Below are 16661 nucleotides of genomic sequence, written 5' to 3'. Positions count from 1 at the left end.
AGGAATTACAACTCACAAAAACTAATAAAGAGTTTTAAGATGGATTGCCCCATTTTACACATGTGCTCTAACGGAGTAATGAATGAGACTGTAGATATAATGTAAGGAGCAGTATTAGATAAACTGAAGCCATGTGAAAACCACCCTAACGTGTGTGCTGACACAGTGCTTACAGTGGGGGTGCAGAGTGTGGACAGATGTGCCCTGTGAGAGTCGGGGTGGTGAGGGGAGCATTACGATTGTTGCCTGCATGCTAATGGGAGGGCTGGAGAGAGGGCCTTATCGTGGCAGTTTAGAGCCAGAGTGTCAAACCAATTCAGGGAATTATACACATATCAACAGACACGCTGACACAATGACAGCTGGGTAATGACTCAACGTAGCATGTTCTCAGCCTGACAAACTACAGCCGGTTTGGAATAAAAAGGGGAAAAAGACCAACTACATCTCAATTTCCACAAATCTTCCTATGTATTACTCAGAGCACAAATTAAGCGTGTGCATTTGTCACCAGGTTTTGGTTAGAACACCAATGAACTGATGTATGTTTATTTAAAAAAAAAAAAAAAACTAAAGATTCATTGGTTGAAGATTTACGTTTTCATGTTTCCAATCGATCAACTAGAAGTGGCATGAATAAGTATTCAGTGGAGCAAGCTGTTAAACAAATCCAAATTAATGGAGTCAAAGTGCAACTGGGGATTCAACTGCTCTAAATATATTAGGTGATAAATATACCATATTTGAAATGGCAGAAATGTTTTCTAGAAAGACATGTACTCACAGTTTTGTGTCCAGCTGCAGCAGAAAGCCCTGCTTATCATACACTGGAAAAGACAGACAGAGATAGAAATTATCGCACAGATCTACAAAGATAGAAAGCACGGCATCTGAAAACGTTATATAGTCGGAACATTAGTACTGCTCATCCAATGTACATCGTTTTCAACTATCAGCTCATTGGCTGTAGTTGTAAACAACCTGTGCATCGCTCACAGGGGAAAACAAAATGGCGAATGTAAAAGAAAATAAAGCATTAGAATTAAGGATTTGTGAGGAAAGAAAAACAAGCGCGATTAGGGAGAAGCCAGCCAAAACAATCTGTTGAAAATAAAGTTAGAAAAAAAGAAGTTAGAGATCACCTATAGACAACCAAAGGGGCGGCCAATAGGTGCCTGGTGAAGCGTTAAGGTAGAAGACAGAGAAGCACAGAGGTAAATATGTATGGGGAGATTAGAACGTTATTCTCAATGTTATCGATTGAGCATCTATACTGTGTTTTCTATACTGATAGATCAGAAAAGTGCTAACAAGTTATATGAATTTCTGTCAGTAAAATGCTGTGATTAGCATGACGAAGGCTACGTTTAAGATGGGTATTAGTTGAAAGTAGGAAGAGCGTGGTATTACTCCTGTGGTTGCGGATCTTGTCTTCACAGAGAAGCTGGAGGAGAAAGATAAAGAAAAAGACAATGGGAATGCGTGACGGCTGGTTAGGGAAGGATCCAAGCACTGCCCTGGAGGATTGGGACTTAGCCATAGCAGCCAAGAAGAGCAAGTGTGTGTGTGTGTGTGTGTGTGTGTGTGTGTGTGTGTGTGTGTGTGTGTGTGTGTGTGTGTGTGTGTGTGTGTGTGTGTGTGTGTGTGTGTGTGTGTGTGTGTGTGTGTGTGGTGTGTGTGTGTGTGTGTGTGTGTGTGTGTGTGTGTGTGTGTGTGTGTGTGTGTGTACTATGTTTCTGTTGAGAAGCATAAAGCAGCCAGAGGGCCAAGCCGAGGCAGCAGCTTGGGAGAAATCAAAGCGGCAGGGTCCTAACCAGTAACACAAATGTTGTTGTGTGGAAACAGTATTATGCATCAAAACGCCTGCAGACTGCTTCACTTGCCAACCATTTTGTTACTGAGCCAGGACAATAGAGGGCAGTGTTGTATCACACTTCATGTGGAGAAAGAGCTGAGCAGATGTTGAGTTCCTCACTAGTAGTCAGATTTGACTTTGAATTATTTCCCCTGATAGTAACTGTTGGATGCAAATGACTAGCTTTTCAAGCCAAATGTGGCTGCTGAAGTATCGCAGGGTTTTAAAAGAGGTTTTGTTATTTTCTTTTAAAAGGTTGCGGGAGAATTAGATGAGTGGGGGTTCGGTTGGTGGGCCTGCAGATGTACCTGAGCCTACTATTCGTCCCCCGGTGATTTCCGTTTCCAACTCTGAAACACAAAATGGTCAGTTAGCACCGTTTGAGCTCAGCCTGTCATGGCAGCAAAGGACTTGAAATTAAAGCCAACTGCAAATGTCCGACATTACAGAGAAAGAGGAGGAGATAGTAGAATTAAAAAGGCAGCCCAGTAGGATTAAAGCTACCAATTGTCAATCTTATTCAAAGGTGGAAAGTCCAATGCAGGGGAAATAACCCTCATTGTGTTTTTGAGATTATCATGGCAAACGTATATTGAAAGATTCCAATTAAGGTCAATGAGTGATTGAGCACTAAAATATTTTTGAATTAAATAAATATATTATAGTGGTGAGCAATTGTAGCCTGCATGGTTGAGTTAGCAGAGATGTTTATTCCAAGAAATGTTTTTAATAATAAAACAGCCCAGTGTAAAGTCGCCCGAATAAATTGTTTGACAGTCACCCAGTCATAAACGGGCAGGGTCTCAGTGCCTCTACCTGGAATTCTTTTCACTTCTGCCCCTTTAGTCAGGACTACAGTTGTCTCTTCTGCATCACTCTCTGAAAACAAAAGGGGGTTAAGTCACTGTGGAGATGTGGAAGCAACTATTAACCAAGACCAAAGAACTGAGAATATTATTAAAAAAAAGCAACAACATCGTCAGCAAAACACAGACTGTGGCATCGCACAAAAACAAATGCACACAAAAGGCAGACAGAGATGAAGGACACAAAACTTCAAAGGATTAATGCTGATCCTCCAATGTCTGCCATCACAGTAGACATTCATGGAGAACTAGCTGAAAGTATCTGAATCTGAATCTGAATCTGAAAGTATCTCAGAACAACGAGTTTCTCACTTTTTTTGCAAAGAAGCTGTGGGAACCGCACCGTCAGACCCACAGCGAATGACTGTGACTTACTCTGAACATCCTAAAAGCCATGATTATTATGGTGAATTAAGAAACTGCTATTACTCTACATCCCCTTTTAGATGAATCATTTTACTTTCCTTTATCGAATGGATACAAACAAGAAACCTTACACAGGTATTAGAGGGTAAAAAAGACAAAAATGTCTCTCGCTTCAATCAAGACAATCAGAGGACAGCTACCACGTTGTTTATCCAGGATTACATATTGCAAAACTACAAAGCCCAGTCAGAAAACAGAGCAAGAACAAATATGACGGCATTCTTTTATTAAAAGCAGTAAGCACACACCCTCTCCGTGTGAGGGCTTCTGGCAGATCAAATTCCCCAATTAGGAAGCGCCAAACTCCGTTCCAGCTGAAACTGTATAGGCGTATCCCTGCTGACCACGAGAGAAGGCAATCCCTGATGATGAAAACCAAACTGGGTCGGAAATAATTAGAGACTGCTCCCTAGGCAAATTCAGACATCACCACTAACAAAGCCCTGAAAATGACATAAAGGAAAATACTAGAGATTTGTTATAACCAACAACTGGTTTCTTTGTCATAACATCTCTATGAGCAAATTCATTGTTTTACTTTAGTCAAGTGCAAATGCAGCTTGGCTGGTTGAAGAAATGTAGTTCTCACCCTGCAGGTGTTCATTTCAAGGACAAACCCCAATGAGGTACTGTTCCCGTTACAAACCTCAAAGCAAACTATTTTAAGCGACTATTGGGTGGCTCTGAACTCAAACGGAAGTGTGGCACAACAACGCTTCTGTCAAAGGTTGAAGACGACAAGTGTTGGCCAATCTGTTTGGAACATCTGTGCAACAACGGGGGACAGTCTGAAAACAACATTTACGTGTGAACAACTTTTCAACTAACTCTTTAAACTGATGCTTTTCACCCACACTTGAAACATTAACACAATAAGAGAACGGTAACAATGATTGCCCTAAGAAATAAAAGATGGACCCAACGCAAGGTGAGTATACGACATTATGTTGCCTCTACACCGTCCATATTTCTAAAACACAAAAACCTGTTATCACATGACCAAAATACAATGCTTCGTATGTTGTAACAAGTACATCGTTTTTAAAAACAGAGGCTTGAAACTCCATCTGCTCCATAAAACCCATGAGATGTGGCGGAAAATTCTGGCAAATTGTTAGGAAGTAGAACAACAGCAATATATAATCAGCATTTATCTGGTTAACATGATGACTTTATCTCGGCTATTTTAAACCTATCTCTGTAGCCTCCATCCCTTACAGTATGCATCAATACAGTTAAATACTCGATTTAGTGTCCACTAACACATCTCTAACAAGGTCAACAATAATCCATGCCCTGCTGAACTGGAAAAGTCAATGAAATCTCTGTTTAAAACTCGCAACATGAAAGCGGATCAATGACAACAGTTGTATTGTAATTGCCTTCATTGACCATAAAAATAATCTGGCGGCAAATGAATGTTTGCTTCAATAACAACAACGTTCATGTCTGTGCGGACCGACATCATCGAACTGCTTCTACATCTACATTTTAAATGCACACACAGCAATTGAGCAGGCTGTATTCATGTATTTCATCTTAGGGCTTTCATTTTCATTTGAGTTGAATGAGACAATGAAGCCAGCGAACAAGGCAGATAAGAGGCTCTTGTGTGTCGGGCACACAACATTTTGAAATTGTTCACTAAGAGCCCTCCTAGGAGCTACACATAAGTACAACTAGTAGATCAAATATATATGTGTTGGGGAAGAGAAGAGGACCATTGTTGAAGAGTGGACAGTTGACATCAACACTCCAAGCTTACGAGAGACAAACACTGCAGCTGATAGAGGAATGACCATGGTCACATGAACCTGCTCTGATGTTGACACTCTAGAGCAGAGTCAAAAGATAGCGTAAAACAAACAGACCATGGGAACACTGAATCTGATCTTTGGTTGAACACAAATATAGTAAAAGGGAACAGAATTCAGCGCTGATCTGATCTATAGATATAGAGGCCCTGATGAAATATCACTTTCCTTTGTACCCCAATTTCAATACCCAGATATTTCACCTGGATGTCATACTATAGTGCATCACAATCCTTTGTTTTCTGCTGCAAAGAAGACAGAAACTAAGAGCCCGATGAATAAGCAGATATGACGAGCAGGAGATAATCCTCTATATGTTCCATTTGTCTGTGGAGCGCTGACTGAGTCTCTACCATTACAATTCAAGAACGAGGAAAAGAGACCATCCAGATGTGATCCTCTCAGCGCAGCTTAGCTGACCATGACAGAGGGTGCGAGAGAGCATCCACATTCTCCTCTTTCTCCTTTGACCTTTTTTAAGCCGAACATCTGGCACCACAGTAAGGGAGAAAGCCAATATTTCCCACTGCAATCAAAGCTCCTCTCCTTTTGCTTTGTGCTATTGAAGTGCAAGTCAGAAAGAAATAAGCCCCATTCTTTTCACATCAAAAGGTGAGTCAAGCTGTTATTAAAATAAACGTACTGCTTCTCATTTCAGTCCCATGCAGGTGACCATACAAGGTTGAAAGCATATTACTTCACTGCTAGGGAGTTATGCATGTTGATCATGCATTAAGAACAAAATGGAAAGTGTCGCACTCACAACATAAAACAAGAGCCTAGTTATACAGAGACCTTGGTCACAGCTTGAGAAATCAGATATGAAACGCAGCCAAGGACAGCTGACACGTACTGTCAGTGGTGCCCTATACAAAAAGAGGAGGCGTTAAAGTGATCAAGACAAATGCTATGTTAGAAAGAAGCAACTATTCCAAAAAAAGTAGAAGTATATAAAAATGTTATAAAATAATTAAGTAATATCCAGACTAGGGCTGTCAAACGATTAACATTTTTAATCAGATTAATCACAGCTTAAAAATGTATTAATCATGATTAATCACCATTCGAACTATGTCCAAAATATGTCATTTCTTTATGTATATTGTTGTGGGAATGGAAAGATAAATGAAAGAAGGCGGATATATCCATTTAACATGTTTATTGTAACATTTTTCTGTGCGTCAAAATGAAAGAGAGCACCTATCAATCATCAAACCGTGGGGTCTTAATTCATTACGTGTTGATTTCTACAAACGGGAGAGTACTTCAGGAAAGTCGACGGGGGAGGGGCTAGTGGAGTACTTCGTGACCACAGAGTGTGAACATTGTGATCAGCTGTTTTAGCGCAGTTCTCCAGTGAAGGGGGGGGAGTCTCCCTCCGCAGCCGGTTGGCGTAGTTTTGGCACAATTCCGTTGTACAGACCGACGTTAACAGCAGCCCTGTCTGTGCACACGGAGACCGACTCTGTCGTCCGGTGATCTAACCGCCTTCTGGAAAAGCTTCACAAGTACGTCGGTACGCAAATGCGCTTTGTGACACAAGTGACGGTACGCATTTCAGATTACGCACATAACCTGCGTACCAGTTATGTGCACCCCTGTACTACAGCAAAAGTATTCTCCGTCGGGACTTCCTGAAACAACACCACGCCGTTATCGTGATTCTGATTGGCCAGAAGACATTATCAAAGATGTTCAATTGAGAAGACGATCACTACGTGACAAAAGTTTTCAAAACCGTTTCTGGTCTTCGGTATTTCCAGACAAGTGGCTGCTGAAATCAATCTTCTGCTGTCTGTGCAATTCTCGGCGCGAGTTGGCGGACTTTATTTTGCTTACTTTAACATCATGTTTCATGGTGGGGCTAAGCCATTTCTTGGTATGGGTGTAGCCTACCCAGCCATACCCTGGCGCTGCCACTGGTGGGATGTATGGGGCGGGCAATTCTGCACATGCGTTAAATGCGTTAAATATTTTAATGCAATTAATTCTAAAAATTAATTACCACCGTTAACGTGATAATTTTGACAGCATTAATCCAGACACATTTATGTAAGGCAGTTTTCAAAAGCCATCCCAATGTGGACAAAGTTCATCACATGCTGGAACAGGCATGAAATGATTTTGTTGTGTATGGAAAACGAGATTTAAACCGCTGTTTCAGGGCGCCCACACATTGTGACATGATTCATCCCTCCTCCTCTATCAACAGTTTGCAATTAAAGAAACGCTTCTTACTTGAAAAAGGCAAACATGTTAAGCACTGACTCATTATTTAAAACATATTCAGTGCTGGTTAAATAGCAATTTCAGACGGCAACATAGCACATCTGATTCGGATTGCTTTTTTGGACTTTCACACAGGTCTGTTATGGTGGAGCTCCATGTTCGAATATAACAGCATACTTCTACACACACAGAGAAAATCCATGCTTGCATTCCTGGCATATAATATGAGGAGAAATGTGAAGCCCTACTTCGACCACAGTGGGAGCAATGATGGAGAAAAGTGATGAGTTGAAAGGAAAGTAATGACATTGATGAAGAAGAGCTTTCTCTGGAAGTTATTTTGCAGTGTAATGTGTAGAAATGGTTTAATGTACATACTGGTTAAGGGTGGGGGGGTCGTCTGGGCTCATTTGCACCCCTTAAGTTTATTTATTTATTTGTATTATATATACTATTGTGTATGTTCTTTCCCACTAGGACTATGTATGTCATTATGTATGGTATTCCTGTCATGCCATGTTTTTCTCTATTATTTCTTGTTGGCTGTTCTGTTTGTCTTCTATGTTGAAAAAGGGAAGCATGATTTCCACCCCAAAGAAGTCTGTACTATTGCTTACACTAAGTGCTTCTTCTCAATACAAATATTTGAAACATTTACATACTGGTTGCAATTTAGCACAAGAAGTGTGTAGTGAACAATGATAGGCATCAATAAAGGAATACCAGGAAGAAAAAGCATGACACTTTTGACAGAACACTGTCCCTTTAGCTATGCCATCAACACTAATATTTGTGTTTTCCGTGCCAAAAGCTCTCCCTGAGAATGTTTTCATAGAAAATATATGGCACTGGCAAAGAGGTGTTAGAAATATTCTAGCCCCCTCTGGTGGAGTTTACTAGCTGTTTCAGGGTGCCCACACAGTGTGATGGAAACCAAACCCCTGTTGTGTCGGTTATCACTTCTTATACCTCATTTACACCAACGCAACTCCGGTTCAAGCTCCGTGCTAGCTCAGGTTCAGAACCGGTTCTTCGGTTTAGCTCCGGCTCTTTTCACACTGCCCAGAGTCGACTGGTGCTGCGTCATTGCGTCATCGTTTGCGTCATGACGTAACCGTTTGCGTGCCTGCTTCATAAAGCCAAACCTCGCAGAAACCCCTCACAGCTGACACCGACAACAACAACAATGACTGATTGTGCTCCAGCTTCCTCTGTAGCTCTATGGAAGACCAGATTCCCAGTAGGTAGCTGGTCTCTTCAGTGGACCACTGCTGCTTGTTAAGTTTCTCCATCGTTGTGTACAAACTGGATAAAACGCGGGCTTTTTGTTGTTGTTCAGGAGTTGATCCCGCCTCTGCCCCCGCCTCGACGTTAGCGTGACGTATGTGGTGCTTTTGCTCTAGCAGGACCATTTTTTGGTGCTTGAAACGAACCGGATTCCGGAGCTAAGAGGCTGCGGTGTGAAGAGGAAAACCCGGTGCTTTTCAAGCTCCAGCTCCGAACCAGCCCCGAAACACCGTTGGTGTGAATGAGGTAAAAGTCAAATAGAAAAAGGCCAGGTCTATCATCCGCAAACAGTTCTCAATATAAACTCAAATCCTCCGGATATCCAACATTAAAAGGAAATCCAACTGACTCATAACCAACACCACAAACAGGTCATGGTTATTTTTAAATGCAATGCCAAAGGGCGTGCCTTTTTAGTATGTAATAAAGGGAACTGCAAAACAGAATCTTCACCATCTAAGTGTGGAAATCTCAAGATGTTATTGCCTACTCATGTAGTATGCTATGCTGTCTCTAAGACAGTCAGCAAAGGTTTCCATCTCTTTGGTTAACTCATAGGTTCTTACTAAGCCGAGTGATAGGGCTGACAGTAGATTTCCATCAGACGACCTGCACAGGATGATTTTCAGTAGAGATAGAGCAACCCAACCGGCAAGAAAACCTGATTAACGCTCCCCACTACTTCCGGTTCTCTGGTGATGTGAATGATCAATATCAGAGACAGGTTTTGAGAAACACAGCATGACATACGGTTCAGCAGAAAGACTGTAGAATAAAACCAAATAAACAGGTGGAAATAGGCAGACGGTTAACAGGCAGTCAGCAGAGAAGCAAAACAGAGACAGGTGTCAAACACATTTGCTTAATAGTTTTTTTTTTTTTAAACGAGTCCAGATGGATTATCAGGAGATGAGTCACATTACAAACAGTCATACTGGAGATGTCACTTACGAGGCTTCGGGCCCCATACGTGTAGATGCAGCTTCCCGGAGGAGTAGTAAATAAAGCCCAGGACCAGCGTGGGGCACAGGATGAACAGCGCCTTGTGTGTGGGCTTCATGGTCTTCATTATTCACATGGCACCATCCAGCTCATCACCTGAAGGACAAGAGAGTGCAGGGACATAGTATTGATACTAGGGATGGGAATTTGAAAGCAAATGTATATTTGAATATTCAACCCCCAAAAAAACAGTTAACCGAAATGTACATATCCTATACAAAAAGAAATGTGGGAAAAATAAATAAATAAGAATTTGGAAAAATAAATAAATACATGTTCAAATAAGTATAGAGTCGACTTTGTCAAATGTATTGAACTGGTGATCACAGTTTGAACAGTTGATAGCTATAGGCCTACAGCTTTTATGCTTAAAACATAACTTGGTTTTTAAGTTAAAGAGGGATCAGACACGAACCCTATTACAACAGAGATCAGCAACCTATAACAGGGCCTATGCACAGAATGCAGCTATTCAATACTCATTCTTCTTTAAGAATATGAGCATGTCTACTCAGGGGAGAGGCGGGTGCGGAGGCGATTCACAATCAGGCCAGCTGTAGAGGAGACCCTCTCAGCTGGAATTTGGGCATAAGATGAGGTTTGAGTCTGCGTGATCTGCGTGTAGGGAGGGGCAGCAGCCATATTATTAGCTAGAACTAGCTAGATCTGATGGATTTGGACATAAACACGAGTGAAGTATAACCGGACGCGAGAGAGAGATCAGCACCTGCAGCTCTGCCCGCTGTGAGGGACCGGTGAGCGGAGCAAAACACACCTTTAGACCTAACACATTTAGCTATGACACTGTCGTATACATTGAATTATATGTAATCAACTTAGGCACCCCTCCTAAAAAAAATAATTCATAACTCATATTCGAATACCTGAATAATTTCGAATATTTTATTAATCGTTCCCATCCCTAATTGATACATCCCACAAGAGTAACCTATCAAACACACACACACAGGGAGGGACGATGTAGAGAGGGAAAGGGTGGAGTCAAAACTGAAGACAAATAACTTAAGAGTGGAATGGAGGATACAGTTAGTAAATATCTTGTCCTAGGTAATAAAAAAGATATTAATTTTAACAAAAGCTGTCTTGTTTTTGAGTCTTGATAAACCTGTTTCAACAAAAGGAGACTCAGAAAGTCAGCACTTTTGTTCATGTTGTTTTAGTGAAACAGTCTCGACAGTAGTTGACACTTATCAGTTCGCCAAGCATCCGTTACAAACGCCCATCTCCAATACAGTAATGTTATTAGTAGTTAACAGGAAACCACACCCTCACTGCTGCAGAAGGCATAATGCTTAAAAGAAGATCCATGTCCCCCTGTTATTTTTGTTGGTTGATTCATAAACATGCATATACAATTACATCTCCATTTATCCAATAATCTTGCATATCAGTTACCCTGTCTGTGGCATGTAAGATCTAGTTATGGAACATCTAGGTTATACAGATATCGAACGAACAAAAACATGGCGCAATACAGGCAGTGAATCCTGTGCAGTGAGAGTCGCCTGACCGCAGAGAAGATAACACATATGTAATCTGTGAGGCTAGTTAGCTTGGGTTGTTTAATGTTTTATCAAAAGAAAACCAGCAGCATTGCGACTGCTTTCAACACAGATGTTTTTGTCCTTAGCTAAAGCTTTAATACAAATAAAAACAGCCCCCATTGAAACAGCATGCTGCAAAGAATTGATCAGATGTGACAGGTTTAATTTTTTTTTAAATAAACCCTATATCAAATTCCATCTGGAGGCAAGTATACATGAGGAATTATGAAGCTTAGCACACGGGATGTCAGACCAGAGTTCAGCTCAGATGTGATATATCTGAAAGAACACCCATTTGAAAAAGGGCAGTTTATAATCCACCTGAGGCAATAGAGTCACAAGATAAAAAAAAAAAACACTTTTAAATACTCGGCCTACACTCTTATAAAATGCAACCTGTTGATACTATTGCTTACAGAAAGTTCCACTTTTCAACCAGTAATTCTCTAGGTTAACTAGTTAAACTGCACACACAATGTTAAGAGTTAACTGACAGACAGCATCCATTGCATATTAAAAAAGTACCCACAAGCAAACAGCTTATACTGGTACAACTCTAGGGAGTCAAGTACAATCACAGGTTTAATTTACGCCTACAGATATTGCCCTTCTAGAAACCTCTTGCAACAGAATATGTTGTTCACATTAACGTTACACAACTCAATGGATTTTTACAAACGGTTATATTCTCGAACCAGTGATGTTGAGTAGCTAAGTACATGTACTCAATTGTACACTGTACTTAAGTACAATTCTGACAGACCTGTACTTTACATTTGTTGCTACTTAGTACTTCTACCCCACTACAATTCAGAGGCAACTTTGGATTTGGATACGAAATGTACTCAAGACTTAAATAAGACTTTGGAGTATATCTACAAGTTACTTTGCACTATACACAGGAATTACAATTAGCTCCACCTTTAGCAGCTGTGATAAACACATTATTGCATCAATAATTATAATCAAAACATATAATATATATCATTGTTAAATGTGCCAATATGCACAATGAGTACTTTTACTTTCTGTACATTGAGTTTTTTGTATTTTCACTTAATAAAACTTTAATGCAGAACTCTTACTACTGAATAATCCTGCATTCTGGTAGTTCTGCTTTTACACAATCCAAGTAGCCTACTTCTTCCACCTCTGTTTTCGACAGGGAAATATCAAACAGGAGAGAAAAACCACAACGGTTGATTTTTAACTCCACCACAACACTGTCAGGGTCTCAGTGGCTGTCCATTTAAATCACATTTGTTTGTTGTGCAGTTGCAAAAGCATTGTATTTCAGGCCATGTCGAGGGTTATGTCTCTGGCGTTAATTTATTTCGTTATCAAGCTAGTCGTGTAAACTTAAGCTGAAGAAAAAAAAAAGTTCACTATGCTAGGTAAAGAAACGCAGCAGCCAAGTTAGCAAGACAAACATAACGGAACTTTCATGTCCCATAACTCAAAGCTAACCTCAGTCTCTCAAGATACAATATTAAACATTTACCTTATATTAGTTTAAAGGCTACGATTGCGCTGGAGTTGCCATGGTACATTTTTAGCATGACTAACGGTTACCACTTATTTACAGAGGGCTGAAGTAACGGTAAGCACCGCCAACGACTATCAAGCGGCTAAGGTTAGCTTAGCCTGTCGCTATGCTAACAACGCTACGTTGGCATCGAGGGGGAATTTGCCTTCATACAGTCGGCAGGCCCGCAGCGTAACAACACCTTTGAATGTGGAAATGTGTGGCTAGAAAAAAATCTAAATCAATCATTCACCAAAACAGCGCACACATGTAGGATACATAAAAGGCAAAAACACTGTTGATAAGTCAACAAGAGAACAATGCTGTGGTGATCGCGGCGGAGGTTAGGAGAAGCACCGGTTTCCCTATAGGAACCACCACCACCACCACCATTGTCGAATAAAACACGGCGTAGCAACATGTTATGGTAATTTCCAGTTGATTATAGACATTACCTTTTTTTTCTCTTCTCAGTCCTCGGGTCTGAAACAACACCCGTCTTTAGTTTAAATAAGGAATGTGTCGATAAAACGGCCGTGTTCTCCCTCCTCTCCAAGCCATCGTGATGAAATCCGTGAAAGTGCCCTGGCTCTGAAAGCACAAGACAACCACTCTGACTGCGTGTTTCCCCTCCTGTCTCACCACCAGCTCTAGTTCACATCAAGACGGGCAGAAGAAGACGAACAAGCAACCCCCTCCATCAACATATTCATCAGCAGCGGCAGGAGCAACACAGTTGGTCAGAGTCACATGAGGTATAGGTATTTCTCTGTGAATTCTTATGCCCACTCCTGATTTTAACAGAGGAACATGAATGCACCTTTTCGTCTGGTTCTTCACGTGGTGCTCACTCTCAGCATGTCAGATGTCACAAATTGCATTGTAGCGGTGTTTTCTTTTGCATTTATAGCAGACAGTAAAAACCACCCGCCCCCCACCCACCATCCAAATGTAACATTCCTTGCTCAGAAGCAATAAAAGAGATGTAATGTTGTATAGATGATTGAACTGCCTGCCCCTCACTGTAAATTAGATGTGCTCCTTCAGCACTTTTTTTTAAATTGACAGTACAACTATCACAGGTTGTTTGTCGTGTTAAATACTGTAAATCAATATCGAACAGACCTTTTAAAAGCATTGACAGTCTTAATATAGAAAACACCGTCAACCAGTGACTGTCATTGGTGACTGTGCACTAGTTTGGATTCCTGACATGTTAAACTCTAATTATCCCTCAGAGGACTACACACAATCATTACTTACACCTAAGTCTACAAAAGCCCCTTTGATCTCACTCATTCGGATATACACACAGCCATACAGAAAACAATTAACACTTTAATTCATAAGTAACAAGTAACAGGGATCACTCAACGCTGTCAGGGTTAACTATAGCAAAAATATTTGCCTTCTGTCTTTGTGCTGCTCAAACACCTGAATCTATGGGGATTAATGAAGATTATTTTATTCAAATATAGCTCTTTTAATGCCAGATGATAGATGTTTAAAACATTATTTCAACTGAGAAAACTGTTTGAGAATCTTTAACCAATATTCTTTTGGGATATAATACAAATATACCTCAAATGTTCTGTTATTATTTTATAAAAATCTTGCCAAAAAAAGTTAAACCACATTATGCCATCACTTATTATTGTATAGGGACATTCTGTAAGTGTATAATTCAGATGTTCAGAACAGGTTCCTGTGTCACATGTACAGGCAAGTTCAGGCCACTTTTCTGAAGTTGAAAGCAATCCTCACTCAAAGCTGTCAATTTCATTCAAAACTGTTCACACCGAAAACAAGAGGCTATGTTTGTTAAGCTTCTAAGAATAGTACTATATGTAAATAATATCTGTTCTGCTCGTAAAAAACATGGAGCCTGCAGGCCTTGTGTGTAATCCTCAATCCCATCGGGGACCTATCATGTGGCTGATTGTTGTACGGCTGCAAATTCATAGTCCCTTCCTTCCCACCTGCTCAGGTTACTCTGCTAATTCAGTTTTCCTCCCGGATCTTACACCTTATGTGTGCCCTGACACAAGGCCTCATATTCTACATTAGCAGTTGTTGGGCAGAGAGCCAAGGTAGGATGGGGGGGGTGGGGGTGAGGGGTGTACCGTCTTTCATTTTTGCCCTGCAAAGAGTGTGGCAGAGAAGCACACCGATCTATTAATATTTAATCAAGCAGGAAATGAAGCTCAGCGTAAATTCTTTCAGGAAGACTGGTTCCCACGCTCTCATTCACAATTCTCCCTCACTCACTCGCCCCCTTTCTCAATTAGCAAAAGGCGCAACTCACCCCAGCTAACCAATCGGCTGCGTCTCATTTCTCACAGCCAATCAGCACACCAGGCAAAACGTTTAAATCCGCTCTTCTCTCCCCCGTCAGCATCGTTCAGGAGAATTGATGCAACCCTCCTCCACCTCCAGCTGTTCAGATCCAAGGCAGGACAGCCCAGAAGAACCCTCATCAATCCGGATTTTATTTTCCCTTATACCTCATTCACACCAACAGTGTTTCGGGGCCGGTTCGGAGCTGGAGCTTGAAAAGCACCGGGTTTTCCTCTTCACACCGCAGCGGAGCAGCCTCTTAGCTCCGGAATCCGGTTCGTTTCAAGCACCAAAAAATTGTCCGGCCAGAGCAAAAGCACCACATACGTCACGCTTACGTCGAGTCGGGGGCAGGGGCGGGATCAACTCCTGAACAACAACAAGAAGCCCGCGTTTTATCCAGCTTGTACACAACGATGGAGAAACTTAACAAACAGCAGTGGTCCACTGAAGAGACCAGCTACCTACTGGGAATCTGGTCTTCCGAAGAGGTACAGAGGAAGCTGGAGCAAAATCGGCCATTGTTGTTGTTGTCGGTATCAGCTGTGAGGGGTTTCCGTGCGGTTTGGCTTTATGAAGCAGGCACGCAAACGGTTACGTCATGACGCAAACGATGACGCAATGACGCAGCACCAGTCGGACTCTGGGCGGTGTGAAAAGAGCCTCCACTAAACCGAAGAACCGGTTCTGAACCTGAAAAGCTCTAGCACGGAGCTTGAACCGGAGTTGCGTTGGTGTGAATGAGGTATTAGTATACTATTCACCACCACCAGTGTCTAGACCCCGGGGGGGTTTCTCTTTTTAGTCGGCTTCCCCTCCCCCCTAATTAATCACAGTATGATGGGGTCTAATCTCCAAAAACACTATTGCGCACACGGCAATACAATGTTATCAACTTCAACTAAGTCTCTCCTGATTGAAATACAATCTGCTCACCCACTGCTCTCCATCTGGGGTCAGGAGATCAGCAGGAGCCAGGATAATAAACACAAGAAAACACCAACACACACACAAACATAACCCCCTGATCCCACCGGAAGTGTCTGCGCTGCGTCTTTGCTGCGGCTGCAGCTGCGCCGCGACCTCCTCCTGCGTCATAACCCACCAGGCGCGTTTCAAAACGTTGCGGAAGCGGAGCGTCGTGTGTGCAGCCTCGCAGTATTCCACCAGACCCGCTGCGCTGCGCCGCGTCAAAAATAGGATTCATCCTATCTTTTAGAAATTCCTTGCTTCGAGTCGCGGCGCAGCGAGGTGCAGCGGGTCTGGTGGAATAGCACCCATTGACTAGAGTGGCCGCGATCGCTAAAAAACGCCGCGCCGCAGCGCAGCGCAGACGCTCCTGGTGGGATTAGGGGGTAATACACAAGCCTATTAAAGTTGTTCCTTTTTTTTTCAAAGCTCTGTGGGACTCCTGGTAACTTGGCTCCATTTCCTGGCCTTTGGCTCACAGATCATTCATTTACATCGCACTTACACGAGGGAAGGATCAATGGCCACAGAACAACAATGCAAGGAGCTGAAATGTTCCATTCTCGTACCGTAGTGCGAAGCGCACTGTTATTTGTCTGTCTACTTGTAAAGAACCGGGTATCTGAAGGGGAAAGGACTGTTTTCTTACATGTCCTCGGGTTGTAATGCATTTGCTAAAACCACACACAAACCAGTTTGATCCATCTGGATGTGAAACCTGACTCAATCATTTACAATTGATTGATTTCCAGCTCTTCCTTTGTCACACCCCATTCACACCAATGC

The 16661-nt window shown here is 41.9% G+C and overlaps 1 protein-coding gene across 8 annotated transcripts in view; it reads right to left on the bottom strand.

Annotated features, from left to right (window-relative positions):
- Positions 1-15029, bottom strand: part of st3gal3b (ST3 beta-galactoside alpha-2,3-sialyltransferase 3b) — a 48256-nt gene extending 33227 nt beyond the window's left edge. The window contains exons 1-6 of one of the 8 annotated variants that reach the window (XM_034196221.1): positions 14875-15029; positions 13025-13160; positions 9429-9575; positions 2672-2734; positions 2164-2205; positions 785-827 (exon numbers count right to left, since the gene is read on the bottom strand). In XM_034196221.1, the coding sequence (XP_034052112.1) occupies positions 785-827; positions 2164-2205; positions 2672-2734; positions 9429-9546 (266 nt within the window). In that variant the 5' untranslated portion in view covers positions 9547-9575; positions 13025-13160; positions 14875-15029. Of the gene's footprint in view, positions 1-784; positions 828-1410; positions 1445-2163; positions 2206-2671; positions 2735-9428; positions 9578-12545; positions 12679-13024; positions 13527-14874 lie in introns of those variants that run through there. The other 7 variants (XM_034196220.1, XM_034196222.1, XM_034196223.1 and 4 more) reach the window with 7 other exon arrangements.
- Between the last annotated feature and the right edge of the window lie 1632 nt (positions 15030-16661).

This window comes from Gymnodraco acuticeps, unplaced genomic scaffold (assembly GCF_902827175.1).
Source record: "Gymnodraco acuticeps unplaced genomic scaffold, fGymAcu1.1, whole genome shotgun sequence".
Classification (NCBI taxonomy): Eukaryota; Metazoa; Chordata; class Actinopteri; order Perciformes; family Bathydraconidae; genus Gymnodraco; species Gymnodraco acuticeps.
Note: the sequence above shows the minus strand (reverse complement) of the source record. Positions and strands in the feature narration are given on the sequence as shown.